General features: G+C 61.9%; 1 protein-coding gene across 2 annotated transcripts in view; it reads right to left on the reverse strand.

The window, feature by feature from the left end:
* Positions 1-251: 251 nt before the first annotated feature.
* Positions 252-20,616, reverse strand: part of CCDC85C (coiled-coil domain containing 85C) — a 69,650-nt gene continuing 49,285 nt past the window's right edge. Inside the window, exons 2-6 of one of the 2 annotated variants that reach the window (XM_070412903.1) lie at positions 15,442-15,515; positions 8,525-8,632; positions 4,870-4,965; positions 4,010-4,108; positions 252-3,253 (exon numbers count right to left, since the gene is read on the reverse strand). In XM_070412903.1, the coding sequence (XP_070269004.1) occupies positions 3,164-3,253; positions 4,010-4,108; positions 4,870-4,965; positions 8,525-8,632; positions 15,442-15,515 (467 nt within the window). In that variant the 3' untranslated portion in view covers positions 252-3,163. The remainder of the gene's footprint in view (positions 3,254-4,009; positions 4,109-4,869; positions 4,966-8,524; positions 8,633-15,441; positions 15,516-20,616) is intronic. The other variant, XM_070412912.1, reaches the window with a different exon arrangement.

Raw genomic sequence — 20,616 nt, forward strand, 5'->3', positions numbered from 1 at the left:
GCCTCACCCACATCTCCTGGGCAGCACCCTCATGGGCCAGCCTCTGAGGTTGCTAGGTTAGATGAGGGTTTGAATTTGAAATCCTTTCCATTTCTGGCCTAAGGAGTAGGCAGCGGCCCCTTGAGTAGCAGTTAGTGGCCCAAATGGGGACGCTGTGTGCTGGCTGCAGCCCCACCTGAAATGCTCCCAGGGGCCATGGCCCTCTGCCCAACGAGCCATCGCCTGAGACAAACACACTGCACACCACCATGGAGGCTTGCAAAGAGCCTTTATTTATCTAGCGCAAAGTATACACTGTCACAGTCTTCTCTGTTACCTTTTACTAAAATAGTTCAATGTTTTTACCACACTATCAAAAAGTTCTATTAATTTTTCTCTCCCCAAATCAAAGTGGTTCAATAGAAGGTAGAAATGGACCGAGCCGGGCAGGGCAGGGCTGGCCGTTCTCAGGAGGTCACGTCCTACAGAAGACAGAGCATGGCTGCGGCCCGGGAATGGGAACCAGACGTTCCGCCAGGTCCAGAGAGCAGCCCAGTCTCCCACATTATGAAAATATACACCTCTCCCGCTCCGCAGCCATGCACTGTTTCTTAAAAAAAAAAAAAATCAGTAGTATTTTGTTTCCTCTCAAGTTTTCAAGAAAAAAAAGGTCACTTTTTCTCTCTAAACACTGATGTGTAGCTAATCACTTCTGGATAAAAACGCACCACCCGTTAGAGTGGCCAGCAGATGGCGATCCCAGGATGGGCCTGGCCCCCAGGGGAGGCTGAAGGTGGGCTCCGTCACAGTGGGAACAGGCCACGGCGCAGGTGTCCCCGTGGCTGCGGGATCTAGAAGCGGAGGGTTTGGAAAGCAAAGGGGCCTTTATGAAAGGACACCCAGGTCAGCACACCCCTCCCACCCTGAGCTCAAAGCTGAGGCTCCAGGGGCGGACGGTCACCCATTGTCACCTACACACCTGTTAGTGGCAGAGCTGGCACCCCCCTGGCTGCCCCGGTAGTGAGGCCCATGGGAGCCCCCCAGCTTGTGAGCTCCCCTGCAACTGCGAACGACCCAGTGGGGTCAGGCAGCGCTGCTCTGCTGCTGGCTTTTCTAACAGCATGTTATGTTGGGAGATGGCTGTCACAGGTACAGTTCCATCCCTGAAAGCCGTCCCACACAGGGTTGGTTCAGGGACGGGCAGGAAGGTCTCCACGGCCCACTCCACCTCCTCCCTGGACATCTCCGCAGTCCGGGGACAGGGTCACTTCCCTGTGACGCTGTCCCCGGGCCGCTGTGCAGCGTCTGCAGGTACCAGGAGGCCTTCCTTATTGCTTATTTTCAGTCGTGGCAAAGCCGACCTGATCCAAACGTGGCAAATGGGCTCCCGGACGTGGAGCCCACCCAGATGGCCCCTTCCCCCTCGGCCGCTTGTGGTTCTTTGGACTCCACGACCAGAGGGGGGCCTCTGACCCCAGCTGGCGGCCCCCTGGTGCAGGAGTCACCCACCACCATGTGACAGGGAGCTCCCGTCCGACCTGATGGAAGGGCCTTCGAAAGCCCACGGCTCCCGGTAATGCCCAGGGCAGCACCCACTCACACCCCCGGGCACAAGGAGGACCGAGAGCCTTTGCCCTGAGTGTACAACCCAAGGGCGCCAACGGCAGGGGACGGTAGGAACTGCCCGGTCCTGGTTCCCGTCCCTCACATGGGCCTGGGTGAGGCTGCCTGATGCAAAGATGGCCTCGGGCTCTTCGGTACCAGCCGCACAAGGCCACGGGCAGCCCTCAGGACCTGGGAGTCCGAGGATGGACGAGCTGATGGGGTGAGTGGACAGGGCCCTGCAACCTCATTGACAGTGTGGCCTGGCCAGCCTGCCAAGTTCTGGGGCCTCACCTGTGATGCCACTGACCGCCTACCCCCTCTGTGCCTCCTTTTCCTCACATGAATGTGAAAATGTACATACTGCACTTTACAGCTGATACATGGTCATTTACACTGACGGTCTCATTGGACCCCCAGAGCCTGCAAGGAGACCCTCATGCTCCCATGCTCCCTCGGAGGACACAGGCTCAGAGAGGAGAGGGACTGTCCCCTGGAGGAGGCAGCAGAACTCAGCTCGGGCCTCGCCCCAGGCCAGCCCCCAGCAGCCTCTCCAGCAGGTGACCATCGGCTCACATGCTAGGAGCACAGCTGACTACAGTGATGGCCTCTACCATGAGCCCAGCTAAGAGGACCTCACTTTGCACCACGGGCCTGAAGAGGCTGAGTGACTTGCTGAAGGTCACACAGCAAATTAAAGCCAGAGCCAGGTCAGGCTCCTTCCAAGGGGGACAGAACTCCTGTCACTGCAGCCATGCGGCTCTGCCCACAGTGACTGAGGATGGGGCCAGGTTCCAGAGGGGACACCACAGTGGACCGGAGGCCCAGCCATGACCCAGTGCTACCCATCGGAGAGGGGCACACATGGGGCTCAGCCGGGGACTCTGCACTCAGCCGCCTTCCTGTGTTCCTGGCCCAGAGTGAACCATGGAAGCGGAGATGCCTCAGGCACTGGGGCAGGAGGGTCCCCAAAATATAGGGCACACCTGGCACAAGGCAGGGCGACACTGGGGGGAGAGGGGAGGGGTGGATTCTAAAAACAGGTGGCAGCTGGCAGGAGGGGACTGGGCACAGGCCAGAGGAAGGGCTGGGGAGCTCCCCTGCCCGTGGCTCTTGGGACTCAGTGCTTGGGGAGCCAGCGTTCAAGTCACAGCGGGTGGATGGGAAGGGGTGCCCCTGCACCAGGTCCAGCTGCCAGTGGCCTTTGTCCAGTGTGGTGGCAGCCAGTGGATGGAGGGCTTGGTGAGGTGCTGGGCGCAGCCTGGCATGATCCCTGCGCTGGGCAGCTCAGAGCAGCCTTCCGTTCTCGCACAGCGAGCCTGAAGCCTGGCCCAGAGTGGGAAAGGGCCGTCCAGGCTGCTGTACTGCGGGGACAGCCAGCGTCTCGCCTCCCAGTTTGCTGGTGTGAGATGTGGGAGATGGAGGCCCGGCCAGCAGGGGCCACACCCATGGCTGCCGAGCCACAGCAGGCAGCATCCTATGTACAATTCATCACAGAAGAAGATGGAGGCTCAGCCGGAAGGCCTGCCACTCCCCTGGGGGGATCCCAGGCAGGGACAGTCCACGTCCACGGAGGAGAGGCCTACAAAGGCCCCTTGAACTGGTTCCCAGACAGGTGCTGCCGGATGGAGGGCTTGGAGCTGGCGGCGTCTCCCAGCTTTCTCCAGACCACCTGCGGGGAGAGGCGAGATGTGACGGCAGGGCCACCCCAAGCCCACCAGCTGGCTTGTGCACACATCCCAGAGCCATGGGCCAGGAGGGGACTGAAGCCACGTAAAGCTTGGAAACACTCAGGCCAGGTCTTTGCATGTCCATCCTCATAGCCACACCTGCCATCCTGAGCAGGTCACCACTAGGGTGTAGGCTCGGCCTCGCAGCTGTCCAGTGGGGCCCATGGACTCAGAAGGCAGCATAGGAGGGTGTTCAGAACACCCCACTCCACGGGAGACCCCAGTTCAACCCCTGAGAACCACCCTTCCCTCTGGCTCCTTCAAGGGTCCAGTGAGGACCCATGTTGATGAGGTCGGTCAGGGGCAGCCAGCTTCCAGAACAAAGGCAGCCCCAGCTCTGCAGGCCCACAGAGTGGGGGTGTCACCTGCACCTCAGGCTAAGCACCAGCAGTCACCAGGGCCACCACCCAGCTGGGAGGCCAGGAGCCAGACACCTGGGACCGGGGCTGAGAGGCGGGACATGAGGGGTAAACAAGACCAGTGCTGGGGGCCAGAGGCACATTCCCGGGATGGACAGACCCTGAGATCAGGGACCCCATTCATTCTCGGGGTGGGGGTGGGGATGAGGCCAGGCCAGCGCTCCCAGGCTCCAGTGCCTCCAGCCAGCCCTCCAGGTCACCATCCTTTCCCCCGGGAAGGTAGCAACTCCCAGTGTCCAGCCAGGACGCCCCCCGACCCTGGCCCGGGAAGCGCCTCACGTTGCACATCTCGCGGACAATGGCCTTCTCCTTCTCACTCAGGTCCTCCTCGCAGCTGTCCTGGAGCTGCCGGTCCAGGTTCTCGTGCACCTCCAGGACCTGCGGGGAACAGGGCCAGGGTCAGCGGTGTGGAGACCTGAGGGGCAGGCCGTCCCTCCTCACTGTGTCCTCTCCCCTCACCCAGTGACACTGCACCCACCACACAAGGGAAGCCGAACCCCTTTCACTGGGGGCCGAGCTGAGGAGGGGTCGGTCACCTGGGGGCAGGGCCGCCCTCCGACAGGTGGACTCGCTCTGACCAGGGCCCAGCTTGTGATTAATGAGCAGGAGGACTGAGGACACCCCCACTCATGCACATGGGGTGTGCACACATGTGTGCACATGGCCACCGTGGCGCATGCACGGGGGGAAGGGGAATGGGGAGGAGATGAGGGGCGCAGGAGGGGGAGAAGTGCCCCCTGGAGGCAGGAGCGCGTCTTCAGGACCTGCAGCTGGCGGCCCTGAGCAGGAAGGCCCTGCACCTGAGCAGCGGCTGGGCCTGGGAGGCCTGGGCTTTGCTCCTACCTAGCCCGTCCTGCCATGACTCCAACCTTGAGGGAGTGCCTGCCCTCCCCCACCCCCAGGCCTCAGTTTCCCCAGTTGCAGGGATGGCAGACAGGTGACACACTTGCTATGGGCACCCGGCATCTTTGAGTCCCTCCCCCACAGTGTTCCAGGCAGTCACAGCCACCCAGTCCCCACACAGGTCCCACCCTGCTGCTCAGGCGCCGCCAAAGAGGTCCCCCATCCCGCATCACACCAGGGATCGGGCTCCTGAGGGAGTGGGACCTGGGTGAGGGTGGGCAGGGCCTGGCCCTCACCTTCATTGCATGCACGACAGCCTCGGGCTTCTGTCCTGCGGGGCTGTAGCCGGCGGAGGGGGGTGAGGACAGCTCGGGTACCGGGCAGGCTGGGCCCTGTGGGAGGGAATCATGAGGCTTAGCTCACCCTGAATAGACAGAGCCAGGTGGCGGCCGCAGGTGTGACCAGCTCTGAGTGAGGTCCCTGATGCCGTGGGGCCAGGGGCTAGGCAGGAGGAAATGGGGGCAGGTGATGGGAGAGGCGGCAGGGTGAGGGCCAGGCCAGGGCTGAGGAGCAGCACCCACCACGCCCCACAGGCTCCCCCATGCAGCACACCTGGAGGCCTATTATCCGTTGTGCAAAGAAAGCCTCATGTCCTGTCTGTACCTGGGACTCCCTCAGAGAGGGCAGAAACTCACCAAGGTCACCTCACCCACCCCAGGTGTCCTGATCCCAAAGCCCCCTCCCGCTCCCCCAGCTGCCAGTGGGTGACTCACCTTGACTCCACCCCCCAGGCCCAGGGTTACAAGTCTTCCAGCCCTGAGCCCTGGCTCCAGGCCGTCTGGCCACCTGATTCGGCAAACACTCTAACTGGCAATATCAGCCTGGAGGAGCGGCAGGGGATGAGCCGAGGAGGGGGTCCATCCCACAGCGCCCTGCCCATCTGTGGCAGAGCCAGTGTCTGCCCACGGCCTCCCCAGCTTCCCCCCACAAGGGTCACTGGCCCAGGTGGCCGGGGAGCAGGGGGCAGGGCTTCTGCCTCAGGCTGCAAGAAGGAGCCTGCATTCAGGGCCCCACGGGAGAAGCTCACAGACAAGGAGGCCTCAAGGGTGGGGTCCCAGGGCCCATAGGAACCAGCTGCTCAGAAAGCGCTGAGAGTGAACAGAGAGCACCAAGACTGCCCAGCCTGCACGGGAGCATGTGAGCAGGGAAGACGAGGGGAGGTTGGCTGAGGGCCACTGCCCTGGGATTCTGCCCACTGAGGCCATGCCCTGCAGACACCCTCAGGGCCTAGGCAGCCAATTCCCCTGCACTCTCCCCACTACTGCTGGCTCCAGGGAGGCAGGGAACCACGGCCTTGGGGTCTGGGAAGGCTGGGCCTGGGGGAGGCTCTGCTGCCTGTGACTTGAGGCAGGGCCCGACTCACTCTGTGCCTCAGCTGGACAACAAAAAGGGTGCTTGTGTACCAGGGTGCGTGTAGCGCCCTGGGATGCAGCCGTTTCCCTAACAGCAGTCCAGGCTGCCTGGCCTCTGCTGCCCAGGCCAGGTCTATCATATGAGGGAACCAAAAAGATCTGGAAGCTCTGGGGGAGGTTGGGGGCAGGTGGAAGGCAGGCCACACAGGTGAGCGACCCGAGGCAGAAGGCTGCACTCCCCGAACCGGCCAGGAGGGGGCGACAGCCACACACACACTGTACAGCCAGGCACCTGGCCTTTGGCACCTGTGGCCTCAAGTCCTGTCTGTACCTGGGACTCCCTGAACTACTTGCTCGGTAAGGAGGCTGATTCCCCGAGCAGAGGCAGGAGGGAAGCCAGGAGTGGCCGGGGAAGGCTGTGCCATGCAGCCCTCTCCTGGCCGGCATACCAGGCTGCCAGAGTATGGCCAGGGGACCCTGTAAATGAAGCCACCACTGGACACATAATGTGTACAAATAATATGCCATCAGGGCCATTACCTCCGGGGCATTCCCCAAGCACAGCTGCCCAGGACGGGTAGGACCACAGACGGGAGAGCTCAGGACACACGCTTCCTCGGCCCTCTGGGTTCTTACTACAGCCCTCTGGGCAGACACTAGCTTTTTACATGCCCATTGCACAGATGAGGAGAGTGAGGCTGAATGACTTGTCAAGGCCAAGCAGCTAGCAAGCAAGGGGGCTGGGCCTCGAACCCGGGTCTGTGGGACTCCAGAGCTGGGGCCAAAAGACAGGAGACTGGTGTCTACCTGAGAGAACTGGAAACCTAAGTGCCCACATCCTGCCCAGAAATGCTCACAGCAGCACCATTCACAATAGGCAGAAAATGGAAACAAGCCAAATATGTAGCCATTGGTAAATGAATAAAAAAAATGTACACCCACGCAATGGACTATCACTCAACAACGAAAAGGACCAAAGGACTGATACACCCTACAGCGCGGGTGGACCTCAGAAACATGGTGCTAAGTCACCAAGGATCCACAGTAGTTTATGTCTCCACTAATAGGAAGTGTGCAGACTAGGCAAACCTATAGGAGCAGGGGAGGGGGAGGGGGTAGGAATGGGAGTCCCAATAGCCACACAACCTTGGCCACCCACCCGGGCTCCCTCTGCTCACACCCCGCGGCACATCCCAGCAGCCAGCCAGGTGCACAGCACTTTATAGTTTGCAGGCCCCTGAGAGGCTCGGGGACACAGCTTTCCATCACTGTGCGCCATCAGAATGGACAGAGCTGGGCGGGGGGGATGAAGGAGTGGAGGAGTCACCCGGTGGGCGTCACTGGCTTTTCGGGGCCCTTACTCATGCAGGATTGGACCCTGGTTCAGCCACAGGCTCCTGGATAAACATCTGGAGCATCTGCTGCCGGCAGGCCTTGCTCTCTGCACAGTGTCAGCAGCTACATTCCTGGGCCAGGTGCGGGGGCCTCGGGAGAGACCAGACGCCCGGCAGCAGCCGCTGCAAAGCCAGGGCAGCTCTGCAGAGGTGCCCTGAGCGTCCCTGCTGGCAGGGTGGGTGGGGGGAGAAGCAGGACCAGGACCCGGGGCCCGAGTCCAGGCCCACCTGCCCTCCCTGCCTTGCTGTGGCTGGAGTGCGTGGTGAGCCCACCGCACACAGCAGACACTCGGTAAACGCTGGTAGCTCTTGTTATGATCGTCTTCGGAGCTCGGGAGGGTGAGTGCCTCTTGGTGTTTAGCGCATCCACAGATGTGTGCAGTCCCCACAAGAGGAAACTCCCATCACCCAGAGAGAAGCCCCACACCCCTAGCCCCCCACTTCCCCTCCTCCCAGTTCCTGGCCATCGCTCATGGGCTCTCTGCCCCTGGAGGTCTGTGTCTGTGGTCACAGGATGTCACACAGTCTGACAGACACATCTACCCCAGGACAGCCATCCATGTCCCAGAGAGCTGACCTCCCCCTCCCCCCACCCCTTCCTTCCCTCCGGGGCTAGTCAGAGCCCAGGAGAACCTTGGAGGCCCGGAGGATAAATGAGGTCCATGATCCACACACCCACCCTGTTACAGAGCCAGGGCAGTGACCCGACATATATACACCCAGCCCACCCCGAGGGCCAGCCGCATCCTCTCGCTGCTGGGTGTCCCAGGGATGACACAGGCCACCGAGTTGCATGGTCAGATGATGGCTAGGCCTGGGCAGCCGCTCTCGTGGCCTCTGGACACTGCCCGGTGCTGCCACAACATCACCATGAGTTGGGACTCCACCTCCAACCACCACACTGGGCCCTTACAGAGCCCGGAGGGTCCTGGAGCCCAGGCCCCTTGCTAGAAAGAAGGTGGGGGAGTGAGGAAGGCCAAGCCTGACCCGCTGCTCTCCCCTGACCCAGCTCGGCCACTGTCCGCGGCCCCGGCAAGTCACTAGCCGGTCCGAGCCTCACCCCTCCCCTGGCATGTGGACCAAGGGTTCCAGAGGTGCCAGGTCCACAAGGGGACAGGGGGGGCTCTTGGGGGAGGGGCACTTACGTTCTGCAGGGCGTCCTGGTAGGAGGGGGGCAGGCTGGCGAGCTGGGACTCCGAGTGGTACGGGGAGAAGCCTTTCCGCAGCGTCCGGAACTCTCCAGAGCCCGCCTGCTGCAGGGGAGAGGGGGAGAGGTTAGGGTGAGGAGCCAGGCAGGGTGGGGAGTTGGGGGGTGGGGGGCTGAGGTCGGTGCCCATCAGGACTTGCCCAGGCCCTAGGAGTGGCTCCTCTGCCCTGGGCCCCCTTCCCGCCCCCGCCCACACCCACCCCCCACCCCCGGGCTGTGGCCCTTTACATCCCATCCAGGCAGGCGCTTCATGGTGCTCCCCGCTGTGAGCTGCACAAACGTTTGTTGAGCAGCTGAATAAACAGGTGAGTGGGTGAGTGAATGGGGTGCAGCTCTCCCACCCCTGGACCTTTGTTCCTCTGCTCCAGCTTCCCACCTTTGGGTTCTCCACACCCCCAAGCACCCCCTCTCCAGCCCCTGAGGCCCAAATCCACAGGAAGTCTTCCTGTCTCCCACAGGTGCTGGGGCTCGCCTCAGGGCGCCCCCCACAAGGCTCTGCTCAGGGCGCCCCCCACAGTGCCCTTCTGGAGGGAGGGAGGGGCGAATGCAAGGGGGAGTAGTGAGTGAGCGAGTGAAGGAATGAATGAATGAACACATACACACAAATATGGCCTTATGTGGTTTCTTTCAGGGCAAAGCAACACCCTCCCCACCCCTCCAGGCAGGGCTGGGTGCTGGGACCCGGCCCAGAGAGGGAGAGAACCCGGGGGCCATGCCCAATCCGCGCAGGCCCCGTGGGCCAGCCGAGCAGGAGCCACGTGTCATTTCTGGCCCAAGCACCCTTTCCTACTTCAAAGGCGGAGGGAACTCTGTTGGGCAGATCATTTGCAGGGGAATGTCCCATAAATCAGCAGCCTGATGAGTTACCCAAACAAACGCTGGAGGGGAGGAGGCTGGCCAGGGCAGGGCCAGGGGCCAGGCAGCAGCAGCCATGCCTGGTGGCCCCGCCTGCTCATCACCCTCTCACGGTGGCCCCCAAAATGTGGCAGGGTCCCACCAGGGAGACCTTGGCACGGCCCCCGATCTTACAATGGGACTGCCACGCCCTCGAAGGCACTGGAGCTGCCCTGTCCTCCCGCACACGCGGCCCAGGTTCTGCTCGGGGCTGTCCCCTCCTCCCAGCTTCTCTGGCCCTGGACCAAATGGTTCTGAAGCAGCTCATGTGTTGTTACTCAAAACACTGGCCTGTCTCCTCCCTCCCCACAGATAGTTGCCCTGGGAGGAGGTGTGTGCACCGGGCGGGGGAGTTTTTTAATTAGCAGCATGCCATTCCCACCCCTGCCTCAGTGCTCCCGGTAAATATTTGCACGTCCGCAGAACTTTATTAGCAGCCTCGGAGCTGGTGGGAAAACGCACAATCTCTCACTAGGGGCAGCGTGACTGATGACGCATCCAAATGAAGAACCGTAATTGCACTTAAATCCAAATTAAAATCCTGGTATTTGCCTGTCTGTGCCCTGGAAGAAAGAAACCCCCAGGTTTTCATCACTGAGGGGAAGGGAGCTGAAATGGCCTTGGGGCGGCTGGGCCTGCACCTTGGGGTTGGGGATGGGGGTGGGGACCGGGACAGGGGCAGGGGGCACGGTGCTCCCCGGGGAGGACGCCTGCTGGCCAGCAGGCCCCCAGGCATGGAAAAGAATCCTGAATCCTTAAAAGGGAAGGAAGTCACCCAGGGCAGCAAACACAGCACAGGCTCCCCAACCCCATCGACCAGGAGGGCGACGCAGGAGTCTGGGGGCCTCCGTGTCCACTCTTAAGGACATGGGCTCTGTCCAGGGCTGTCACCACAGGCCACCAGCCTCCCTGGGCCTCTACAAGGCTACGGCTCTGCCCCAGGCCCACCTCCCACCAGGGCTCCTGCAGGCAAAGTTGCAGGAACTCCCCTGGGCCATCGCTCCCCATACACCTGCGAGCACTGTCAGAACAGGCCATGGGGAGGCTCCCGCCACGTGGGGTTCTTGTGGGAAGGCCCCCTTTCGGGGTTCACTCAGGGGCGGCTGCTCTCACCTCTCCTTCCTGCCCCTGGAGGGACCGTCTGCTGCAGCAGGTCTGTGTTCAAGAAGCACCTACTGTGTGCTCTCCCAGAAAGGCAGGCAGCAGTGCCTGACTATGGGCGGGGGGCTCCAGGGTGAGCTTGGACACAACCAGCAGCCTGCCCAAAGGTGACCACTCGGAACCCCAGACCCAGGAGCCCGGGCTGGTCTGTCTGCAGTGGCCAGCGGCAGTGCCCCTCAGAGGGGCCACCCCAAGTGACTCTGGACTGGTCCCTCGGCCCACTGCCCTCCTGGCGCAGGGAGGGGTGTCCCAGGACTGGGCTCCAGGGACGCTTACCAGCCCTGCTTTCCAAAGCAGGGACACCTCCCTGGCTGGCAGTGCAGTGGGGAGCCCGGCACTGGGCATGGAGACCTTGCTCAGGGACCTGAGCCAGCTGGCAGCCACTAACTCATGGGGCCTTGGCCAGCCCCTCCTCCCACCTTGCAGTTTGGGGTACCCACTGCAGAATGGGGGTGACGCTGACTAGTGCTGCAACCTCACAAGCAGGGTGGGTCCAGTGAAGCGGGTGAGAAGGGCCTGCATGGAGCAGTTCCCAGGAAGGGACGGGAGGGGACCAACAGGAGGGGACCCAGAGCACCACACAGCACTCAGGGCAGTCCCCACCCACCCCAAACACCCCGCACACAAGGCCCCGGGCAGCTCTACCTGCAGCCTGCTCCCCGGGTGGGCGTGGGGGCGCGGCGGCTGGAAGGAGAGAGGAGCAGTGTCGCCCAGTCCTCCCAGCCACACCAACCGCCCCCTCACCTCTGCCCCCACCCTGGCCACCCATTAGCCCAAAGCCACCAGGACCTCAGCTTGGCTGGAGTGGTTTTCCCACACCGGGGTGGGGGTGGGGGTCCCCGAGGCACCTCACAGGAGCCCCGGCATTTCTTTTCACTTTGCCTGTGTGTTAATCCTCACTCGAGAATATTTTTCCCCATTGATTTTAGAGAGAGTGGAAGGGAGAGTGAGCGACAGAGAGAAACATCAATGTGAGAGAGACACATCCATTGGTTGCCTCCTGCACACACCCCAACCGAGACTGGAAAACCTGCAACCGAGGTACCTGCCCTTGACGGGAATCGAACCCGGGGCCCTTCAGTCCGAGGGCCAACGCTCTATCCGCTGAGCCAACCTGGTCAGGGCAGCCCATGTATTTAAAACCCCAAATTTAACAAAGATTTGAACCCGACTCTGGCTGATAGTCCTGGGCGTGGCCTCTTGCTGTTCGGACTCTCACCCCACGTGCGGCTCACAGTGGACTCCGGTAAGCCTCGGGCAAGGAGACAGGTGACATGACTACTCTTCCCGCCCCTGTTGCTAGACTGACCATCTGCTCAGAAGCTGGAGAGAGCGGGTTTCCTCCCTGGCTGAGGAGGGGGCTGGACCAATTCTGAGGTTCTAACACATTTAAAGAGACCACATCGCCCATGACAAATGGGGTGAGGGTGCGATGGCCAACCCCAAGCCAGGCGGAGCCTGTTGACAAAGGAAAATGTCACAGGAGACCCCGGCAAGCAGAGCTGCCGCTGCACAAATGCCACAGGGCCAGCATCTCAGAGGCCTGGGCGGGGAGCCCCCCACTCAGAAGGGCCAGTCCTGCTCAGGGAATCGGGGGACAGAACAGAGGCATCAGCGACGGGCTTAGAGGGTGGCGGACCAGTCCCCTCGCCCCCAGCCTGGATGGCTCAAAACTCAGACAAAGGACAGAGGAGCGGTTCCTTTGGGGATGGGAGGTCCAAGCCACCCCCCAGGTGGACAGTCCGCCAGACCTTGAAATACCCCAGGTCCTGGGACCAGGAGAAGGTGAGAAGGTGAGCCACTGCCCGAGGTACTCCCCAGGTGCGGGGGGTTCCAGTCAGTGTGGCAAGCAATGTAGTGGCCTCACCACTATCCCCGTCTTACAGGTGAGGAAACCGAGGCACCAGCACATGCAGAACTGTGCCTAAGCCACAGGCAGGTGGCAGCTGGCTCAGGGGTTCTTCCAGGACCAGCACCCAGAGCCCCTTTCTCACACCATCGGGCCAACAGCAGCACAGCGCAGGCTGAACTGTGTCGTGTCCCTCCCTCCTCGCTCCATCCCATCAATTCACATGCTGATGTCCTAACCAGGGCCTCAGAATGTGCCCTATTTGGAGATGGGTCTTCACAGAGGTGATCAAGTCAAGGTGAGGTCCTCTGGGTGGGCCCTACTCCAATATGACTGGTGTTCTCATAAAGAGGAGAAACCAGGAGAGAGAGAGAGAGAGAGAGAGAGAGAGAGAGACACACACACACACACACACACACACACACACGACGCTGTAGAGAGCGGTTCTCAACCTGTGGGTCGCGACCCCTTTGGGGGTCGAACGACCCTTTCCCAGGGGTCGCCTAAGACCATCGGAAAACACATATATAATTACATACTGTTTTTGTGATTAATCACTATGCTTTAATGATGTTCAATTTGTAACAACGAAATTGCGGCTCACCACAACATGAGGAACTGTGTTAAAGGGTCGCGGCATTAGGAAGGTTGAGAACCACTGCTGTAGAGACACGGGGGGAAGGCGGCCACCTACAAGCCAAGGAGCGAGGCCTGGGCCAGATCCTTCCCTCCGGCCCTCAGAAGGAATCATCCGGGCCTTGACCTTGGACTTCCGGCCCCCAGAACCGTGAGACATGGCATTTCCCTGGTTCAAACTACCCGGTGTGTGGCTCTTTGTTACGGCAGCCCTAGCACGCTAACACCATCACCCACGCCGGGAAATCTGCTCCACCCCGGCCTCAGTTTCCCCATCTGTGCTCGGGGTCACTTCCACCCTGCGTGGTACAGCAGGATAGGCCCACTGGGGTACGAAAGGGGGCAGGCAGGCAAGCCGTGGGCTGCTCAGTCCCGGGCCTGGCAGGCTGCCTGCCCTCCCCCACGTGGCCGCCGGCCTGCCCCGGTGACAGCTTTAAAAGCGGGCTCCTGGGCGCGCACAGGCTTCATTTATCAGCCCAGCAGGGGAGTGAACCGAGGGAAGGAGGGAGCACAGGCCCCGGCATCCATTACAGCCCCCGCGGCCCAGCCCGGCCGGGCGCAGAGAACCCGCAGGAAAAATAATAGCGTGTCCCGGGGCTGGCGATGAATCACGGCGGAGGAAGCAGCTGTGTTGATGAAATTTTAAAGCTGACGAGAGAAAGAAAATACGAACGGCAATACAGTCATTTAGCCTGTGAGCACTCTGGCACATTTTTAATTAAAGCTATTTCGGAGTTAAATAGAGGCCACGGGGGTAGGGGGCGGGGCCGTGGGAAGTGGGAATCCACACAGGCTCCCTGCCCTCCCACCCAAACCCCAAAGCCACATCCCCTTATGACAGATCGAAGAACGCTACTGCTTTCCCCGGCTCCGCCCACCGGCGGATTCCTCACTGCAGATTTCCATGCAATCTGAATTCAGTGACAGGACTTAAGGGCCAGAACCGTAAAATCTCACAAGCTCATGAGGCGGAGGCCAGAATCCACCCGCAGTGGCAGTCTCTTCAAGGTTCCCAAACATAGTCATCCACCATCACTTGATTACCTCCAGAGACGATGCACTCACTACCTTATAAAGCAGCTCTCCCTTGGTGACGAGGACCTTCCCTATTCTGGGCATACACCAGCCTCACCTCTTGGCCTAGGACTCTGGGGGGGGGGGGGGCGGGGGGCAGTGACTCAGTCCAGCTATGCTGAGCATCGGAGACACACGTGACCATGCAGACCCTGCAGCCCAGACCTTGAATAGCTGACAGGCCAGCAGGGGTGGGGGCCAGGCTTCCCACAGGAGGGTCCTGAAACTATCAGCAAGGGTGGGCAGCCCATGGGGCCGGAAGCTCAGAACCAGTGCCAAGCCACTTGGGGGTGGTTGGGAAGGCTGTTGGCAGGAGGCCACGCCTGAGCGGGGAGCCATGTCTTGCAGGAGGCCAGGAAGACGAAGGCTAAATAGATCCCATCTGCCCTGGACCCCCTTAGGATAAGGCCGGTACTCTCACCATGGGCCAAGTCCTGTCCACGGGGCTCTCCCCACCTCTGCTGTCCTGCCAGAGCCCCCTCATACACATGAGACCTGCTGAGGGGGACCAGGAGGTGGTCAGGCAGGGAAACAGTGAGACTGAACAGCGCTGCAGCTCCCTGAGGGCGGGGTGAGAATAAGCCAGGGGTGGATACAAAGGGCAGAGAGGCTAGAGGGGTCAGCCAAGCCAGCTGGCCCCTGGGCCCCAGCCAGGGCTGACCACAGCCTCCACCACTGCCCCTGCCCAGCAGGAAAGGCCCGTCCTGCTGGCCAGCAGGCCCCGCCCTGCCCTGCCACACTGCCCTGCCACGCCTCTCACCTGCTCTGCCCTCCCTGCCGAGTCTAATCCGCCAGCCCTGTGCTGGGGATGAGACGTGACTTCACCTGTCTGGGGCCCCGGCCAGCCCAGGAGGGGAGGGAATGACCCGGCTCTGAGAGGACCGCGTGTGGCAGGGCAGGGAGGTTTCCACGTGGGTCTGAGTGAAGCGTGCCCGCCCACCTCTGGGGCCTTCATTCTCCCATCTGCCAGGGGCAAAGCAGCCCGTTTCCTCAGCAACTGTGAGTCACACCATCTCCGGGACAGGCCCTGGGTGGCCCCCGGGAGCTCGGAGTCCACTTGGGGACAGACTGAAGGACCCCAGAGGCGGTGGAGCATGGGTTAGGCGCCGGCATTCCAAGGCCACTTGGGGCAGGAGTGGCCGGCCGGTGGGAGGGAGCCCAGGTAAGCTGGGACAGGGTGGGCACGGGAGCGGTGGGTGGATGAGTAGGCGCGTCCCTGCGTCCTGCCCGCAGCCACCTACCTGTGTGAGGAGCTTGTCACCCTCCAGCAGCTTCACCTTGGTCTCCAGCTGTCGGACGTAGGTGGCCGAGGGATCTGCAACACAAAGAGGGCATGTGAGCTTCTGATTCTGTCTCCAGCGGGAGCGCCGCCCACCCCACGCCCTCAGCAGAAAGAAGGTGAGGGGTTCCCTCGCCAGCTTGTCCTGGCCGCTTCCTTCAGCCTCGGTAAGGCTTCGGGCCCCAAAACGTCCGCTCCACGCCCCTGACGGGACCCTCGCGCCCAGGGTCCAGGTGAGCAAACTGAGGCTCCAGAAAATGCCAACTCAGCATCTGCTGCCCCGTGCCTGGGGCACAGAATCCTACAGACGCTGTGTGGAGTGGGCACACAGGGCCGTAAGCCTCCGCCTTCCCTGCGCCAGGCCAGCGATACACTCCCCAACCACACCCCCCGTTTCTGCACACAGCTCGGGGTGAGATCCACCCTCCCTCGCCACACTGGCCCCTTGGCAATCATATCAGGAAAGCAGGCAGCATTCCACCCCCCCCCAACACCCCCCCACCCCCCCCACCCCCCTCACCCCGCCATCAGGACCCTGGCCCTGCCTCCGCCACCTCGGCCAGAGGAGGAGGTGATGACAGAGTGACTGCAGGCCAGCCCGCGAGGAGGGAGCCCGCCTGGGTGGAGGCCAAGGGCAACCCAAGGCAGGGGGCCCGGGCAGGGAGGCGGAACTCAGGGCAGGGCGGCCAGGGTTCCAGACCATCTCAGCAGGTGCAGGCGCAGGTGCAGGCGCAGAGGGGGGAAAGGCAGGGAGTCAGGTTGAGCCAGACATCAGGGGGCACCTCCCCCGGGTGGTCAGCAGCTACCTGGTAAGGGTCAGTCTGTGTGCCTCTTGTCCACATGAGCACTCGCCAGAGCGCACACGTCCAAATGCCAGCCTGGACCCATGCACCCCCAGGCCAGTCACTGCTCCCCAATAGGATACAGGGTCTTCCCAGGTCACACCACTGGCCCTTTATCTCAGAAAGCACCAGACCTGCGACCCACGCCAGCACCATAATCCCCCACGTCACCGCCTTGGGGACGTGGGACCCAGGAAACAGACCCCACTGGGCCTTTAACATTCGTGGGGGTGGGCAAAAGGGGCTTGGGTGCTGCCGGCAGACAAGCTGCACCGTCACACCCAGGGAGCAATGAAGCCTCCATCCCCTCCCAGCACATGGCTGGCACTGCCCGGTGAGCCCAGCCCCCTGGCAACCTCACGGATGACACGACTGTCCCAACTGGTGCCCTGCAGAACTGGACAGCCGCAGCCCTCCCGCCAGAACGCCATGACCTTCTGCACCGGGGCGTGGCCCAGCCCCCTGAGCTCCAGCCCATCAGCAAGGCCTCCCCAGTGATGAGGCAGCTTCCTGCAGAGCTGCCCTCGCCCTCAACCTGCCTCTTTGTTCCTAAGCACAGGAGGGGCCTCAGGAGCCCCGCCTGCCAGCCCAGGGCCAGACCCAGAGCATCTGCATTTTTGAAGCATTGGGCCAGCCCTGGGCAGGAATGGAGGAGCCGGCCCCACCCACTCCTGGGGATTAGCAGAACCGACGCCTCCCACTCCACCGCCCAGTCACCTCTCAGGAATTCAGAGCCTTGTAGAGACGGTGCAGAGTGGCTCCCAGCCAGGCCGGCCACACTCAGCTCCAGGGATGATGCTGGCGACCACAGCCTGTGGGGGTTGAGGGCACCCCACCCTAGCCTCACCTCACCCCGGCTCTGGGTAGCTCCCTCTGACCGCCAAGGAGTCAAGGTTCAGAGAGGTCACGTGGCTCATCCAGAGCACAGTGCAGGGCAGTGCAGAAGTGAGATCCGACCCCAGGCAGTGGTTCCCACCGGGACCCTGTGCACAGGGCAGGTCCCACCAGCCCGGGCGGCAGACCCTGGCTGCAGCTGGAAAAGACCCTGCTCTCACCCTCTTTGGCCTGTGGTCACGACGGTGCAGGCCCCCAGCCTCAGTTTACTCATCGGTCACCCAAAACTGACCAGCAGTTCCCACGTCCCTTCCCACCTTCCACCCCGGCAAACAGGCCTGATGGGAAAGGCCTCCGTGTTCAGGGTGTGCTGGGCACAGGGACGAAACTGGGGTACAGCCTGGGCTCCCCAACCCTGTGTGTGCTCGCATGCTGTTCACAGGAGGGTTCCCTGGAACACCAACTGGGAAACAACGGACAAGACAAACTCCAGAGGCGCCCCAGCTCTCCCACCTGTACAAGTTAAGACAAGGAGGCCCAGTGGTCTCCCTGGGTAGGTGGTGGGGGAGGGGAGGAGCCACCACACCCCCCGTGACACACAGTGGCCCCTGCATCTGGCAAGGGTCAAGCAGGCATTGTCCCCACTTTCCAGATGAGGCGGCCATGAGGAACACACTGCCCCCTGGCGGGTGGGTGAACAGAGGGGCCCAGGGCCCAGTGTTCCAGGCCCTCCCGTCAGCGCCCGGGTCCCCCCCAAGGCCAGGGCTCAGGGCTCAGGGCTCAGGGCCAGGCCCCTCCAGCACCGCAACACTGACAGAAGCTCCCAGACACAAGATGCGGCTCTTGGCCGAGCCTCACTCCGGGACGCTCCACTACTACCCAATCTCCGGCCAGAGCCGCAAGCCAGCTGCCCGGCTCCCCAGAGCCCCCACCCCAGACGGCCCCGCCAGGCACAGCGCTGACCCCAGGAGAGGGACCGCGGCCCTGTCCGGTCTCTAACGCGCACACAGCCCTGCCCAGCCACAGAGCCTTCCGAGGGCAGGCATGCTGCCTACCCAGTCTAGGGGCCATGGGGATGGTTCTGCCTCTTTCTGCCATTCCCATGGGAGTATGTGTGTGTGTGGCGGGGGGGGGGGGGGGGGGGGGGGGGGGGGGGTTAAATGATTACACCTTCACATTGCACAGCCAGCCATTGACGTCACTTATGTTGTTAATCCAAGGGAGGCAGCAGAGTAGCCGGGAAGATGCCAGACTGCGGGCTCAGCCAGCCACCCTCTGCCCACTTCTCTCAGATCTGGTCTGGGCACCCTTCCTGAGGCCCAGCCCCAAGCCTGCCCTTGCCCCGGGTTCACAGGATCCAGGCTGCCTCCTGCAAGTCCCGGATAAGGGCCCCCCCCCCACCCCCGCCATACTGGGCCCTGTCCCCACACTCAGGAGCGCCTGCATTTCCCTTCCCATCAGACGGTTGGAGCACAGACTGGCATGGAGTCAGCAGACCTACCAACGGGCCTCAGGGTACCCGCTGGGCAGCGGGCGGTGGGACAGGCCGCTGCTCCTGTCTGAGCCAGCAGTGCCCTCAGCCACAGCCCACAGGCGGCCCAACACCCAGCTCCCAGGACAGCAGGCCAGGAGGAGAGTGGTGACAGACCAGCCCCGGGAGAGGGACACAGGCACTTCCCACAGATGACAGCCACCCCCGCCCGCCCACGGCCAGCACCGACCTCAGGGCCCTCAGCCCGCACAGGCCAGCTGTCTCCCTAACCGGCCACACGTGGCACAGACCCGAGGCCACGCCCACGGCCCCCCTCCACCTCTCTATGTGGGTTTGCACAGAGAACAAAGCACACTTCAGACCACCGGGTGTGTTGGTTTTCGTCTGAATTTTAAAAGGACAACAGGAGAGTCTTAAAACACTTTAAGCCATCGGCGATTCCAGGGACATCTCATCCTAAAGCGTTAATTCTTTGATGGAGAATGCAGACGGCGTCACAGGGACCAAAACGGGAAACGACCGTGTCCAGCAGGAGCGGACTCACACCTGTCACCACCCGGATGACAAGGTGCAAAAACACCAAACGCCAATGAAAGAACCGGACACCAAATTCGCTGCGTCAGAGCTGCTGCAGTTAACAAATCTATGCGCCGAGATAAACTCAGGACGGAGACATGGAAATACCGACAGGGCTGTTGTTTCCATGGGGGGACAAGCGATTTTCTAATGTATTCACGCCATTTTTTCTTCATTTCCAAGTAATCTCCTTCAAGAAGAGGGAGAAATCTTTCTTTTATAAAAAGGAGAACGGCCTGGCCACAGCCGCTCAGAGGCTGAGCATCTACCTATGAACCAGGAGGTCACCGTTTGATTTCCGGGCAAGGGCACATGCCCAGGTTGTGGGTTCGATCCCCAGTGTGATCTGAAACCAAAACCAATATATATATGTATATTTTTAAAGAACTATAAAAAGGAGAACGGGTTAAATGATTGCACTTTGACATTGCACAGTCAGCCGTTGACGTCACTTACGCTGTTAATCCAAGGGAGGCAGCAGGGTAGCCGGGAGGATGCCAGACTGCGGGCTCGGCCAGCCACCCTCTGCCCGCTTCTCCCAGATCTGGTCTGGGTGCCCTTCCTGAGGCCCAGCCCCAAGCCTGCCCTTTCCCCGGTTCCACAGGATCAAGGCTGCCTCCTGCAAGTCCCGGATAAGCCTCCCCGCCACTCTGGGCCCTGTCCCCACACTCAGCTGCATGTGTCCAGGAGCCACAGAGCAGGACATCCGGTCACCTACAGCAGGTGCCCTGCAATGGAGAAGAATGAGAGCGGGCTGGACCCTGCGGGGATAGGGGACAGGGGACCCCGGGAAGGGCTGGACACCCAGGGGTGGGGAGATCCTCCCCAGCAGCCTCGGGCAACTCATGATCCCACCGGGCGCCTCAGAGCCCCAGCCTCTTGGAGACGAGCGTGTAATTAAATTAATCCCGGGGTTTGCAGTAATGAGGAGAGGAGCCTCGAGGGAGGGAAGCGTCATTTCCCGGCTTCGCTGCTGGTAGGGAAAAGGAGGGGTGACTACAGAAGGGACTCCAGGCTGGGCTGGCCATGGCGTTCCCTCAGACCTTCCCAGCCCCTCCTGGGCCCTGGGCCAATTAATTCCAGGGGTTTCACGATGCAGCTTCCATCTGCGGGGGCGGGGGGAGGCCTGGGAGCCCCTCCCCACTGGCACTGTTCGGGTCCAGCCCAGGAGCCGTGTGCTGAGCCCTGGTGCTGACCCTCAGGACACCCTGCCTCCTGGAGAGCTGCCAGGCCAGGCCCCATCTCCCTCCTGGCCTGGCTCCCCCCTGGCTAGGCAGTGTCGCCCCAGCCTCTCCTTCAGTCCAAACGGTAAGAATGTGGGGGCCAGAGGCCGCATCTGATCACCCCTGTAACCTCCTCCTCACCTAGCTCACTGCTCGGCACATAGTAGGCC

Source organism: Myotis yumanensis, unplaced genomic scaffold (assembly GCF_028538775.1).
Source record: "Myotis yumanensis isolate MYYU_CA2020_CCGP unplaced genomic scaffold, mMyoYum1.0.hap1 SCAF_1, whole genome shotgun sequence".
Classification (NCBI taxonomy): domain Eukaryota; kingdom Metazoa; phylum Chordata; class Mammalia; order Chiroptera; family Vespertilionidae; genus Myotis; species Myotis yumanensis.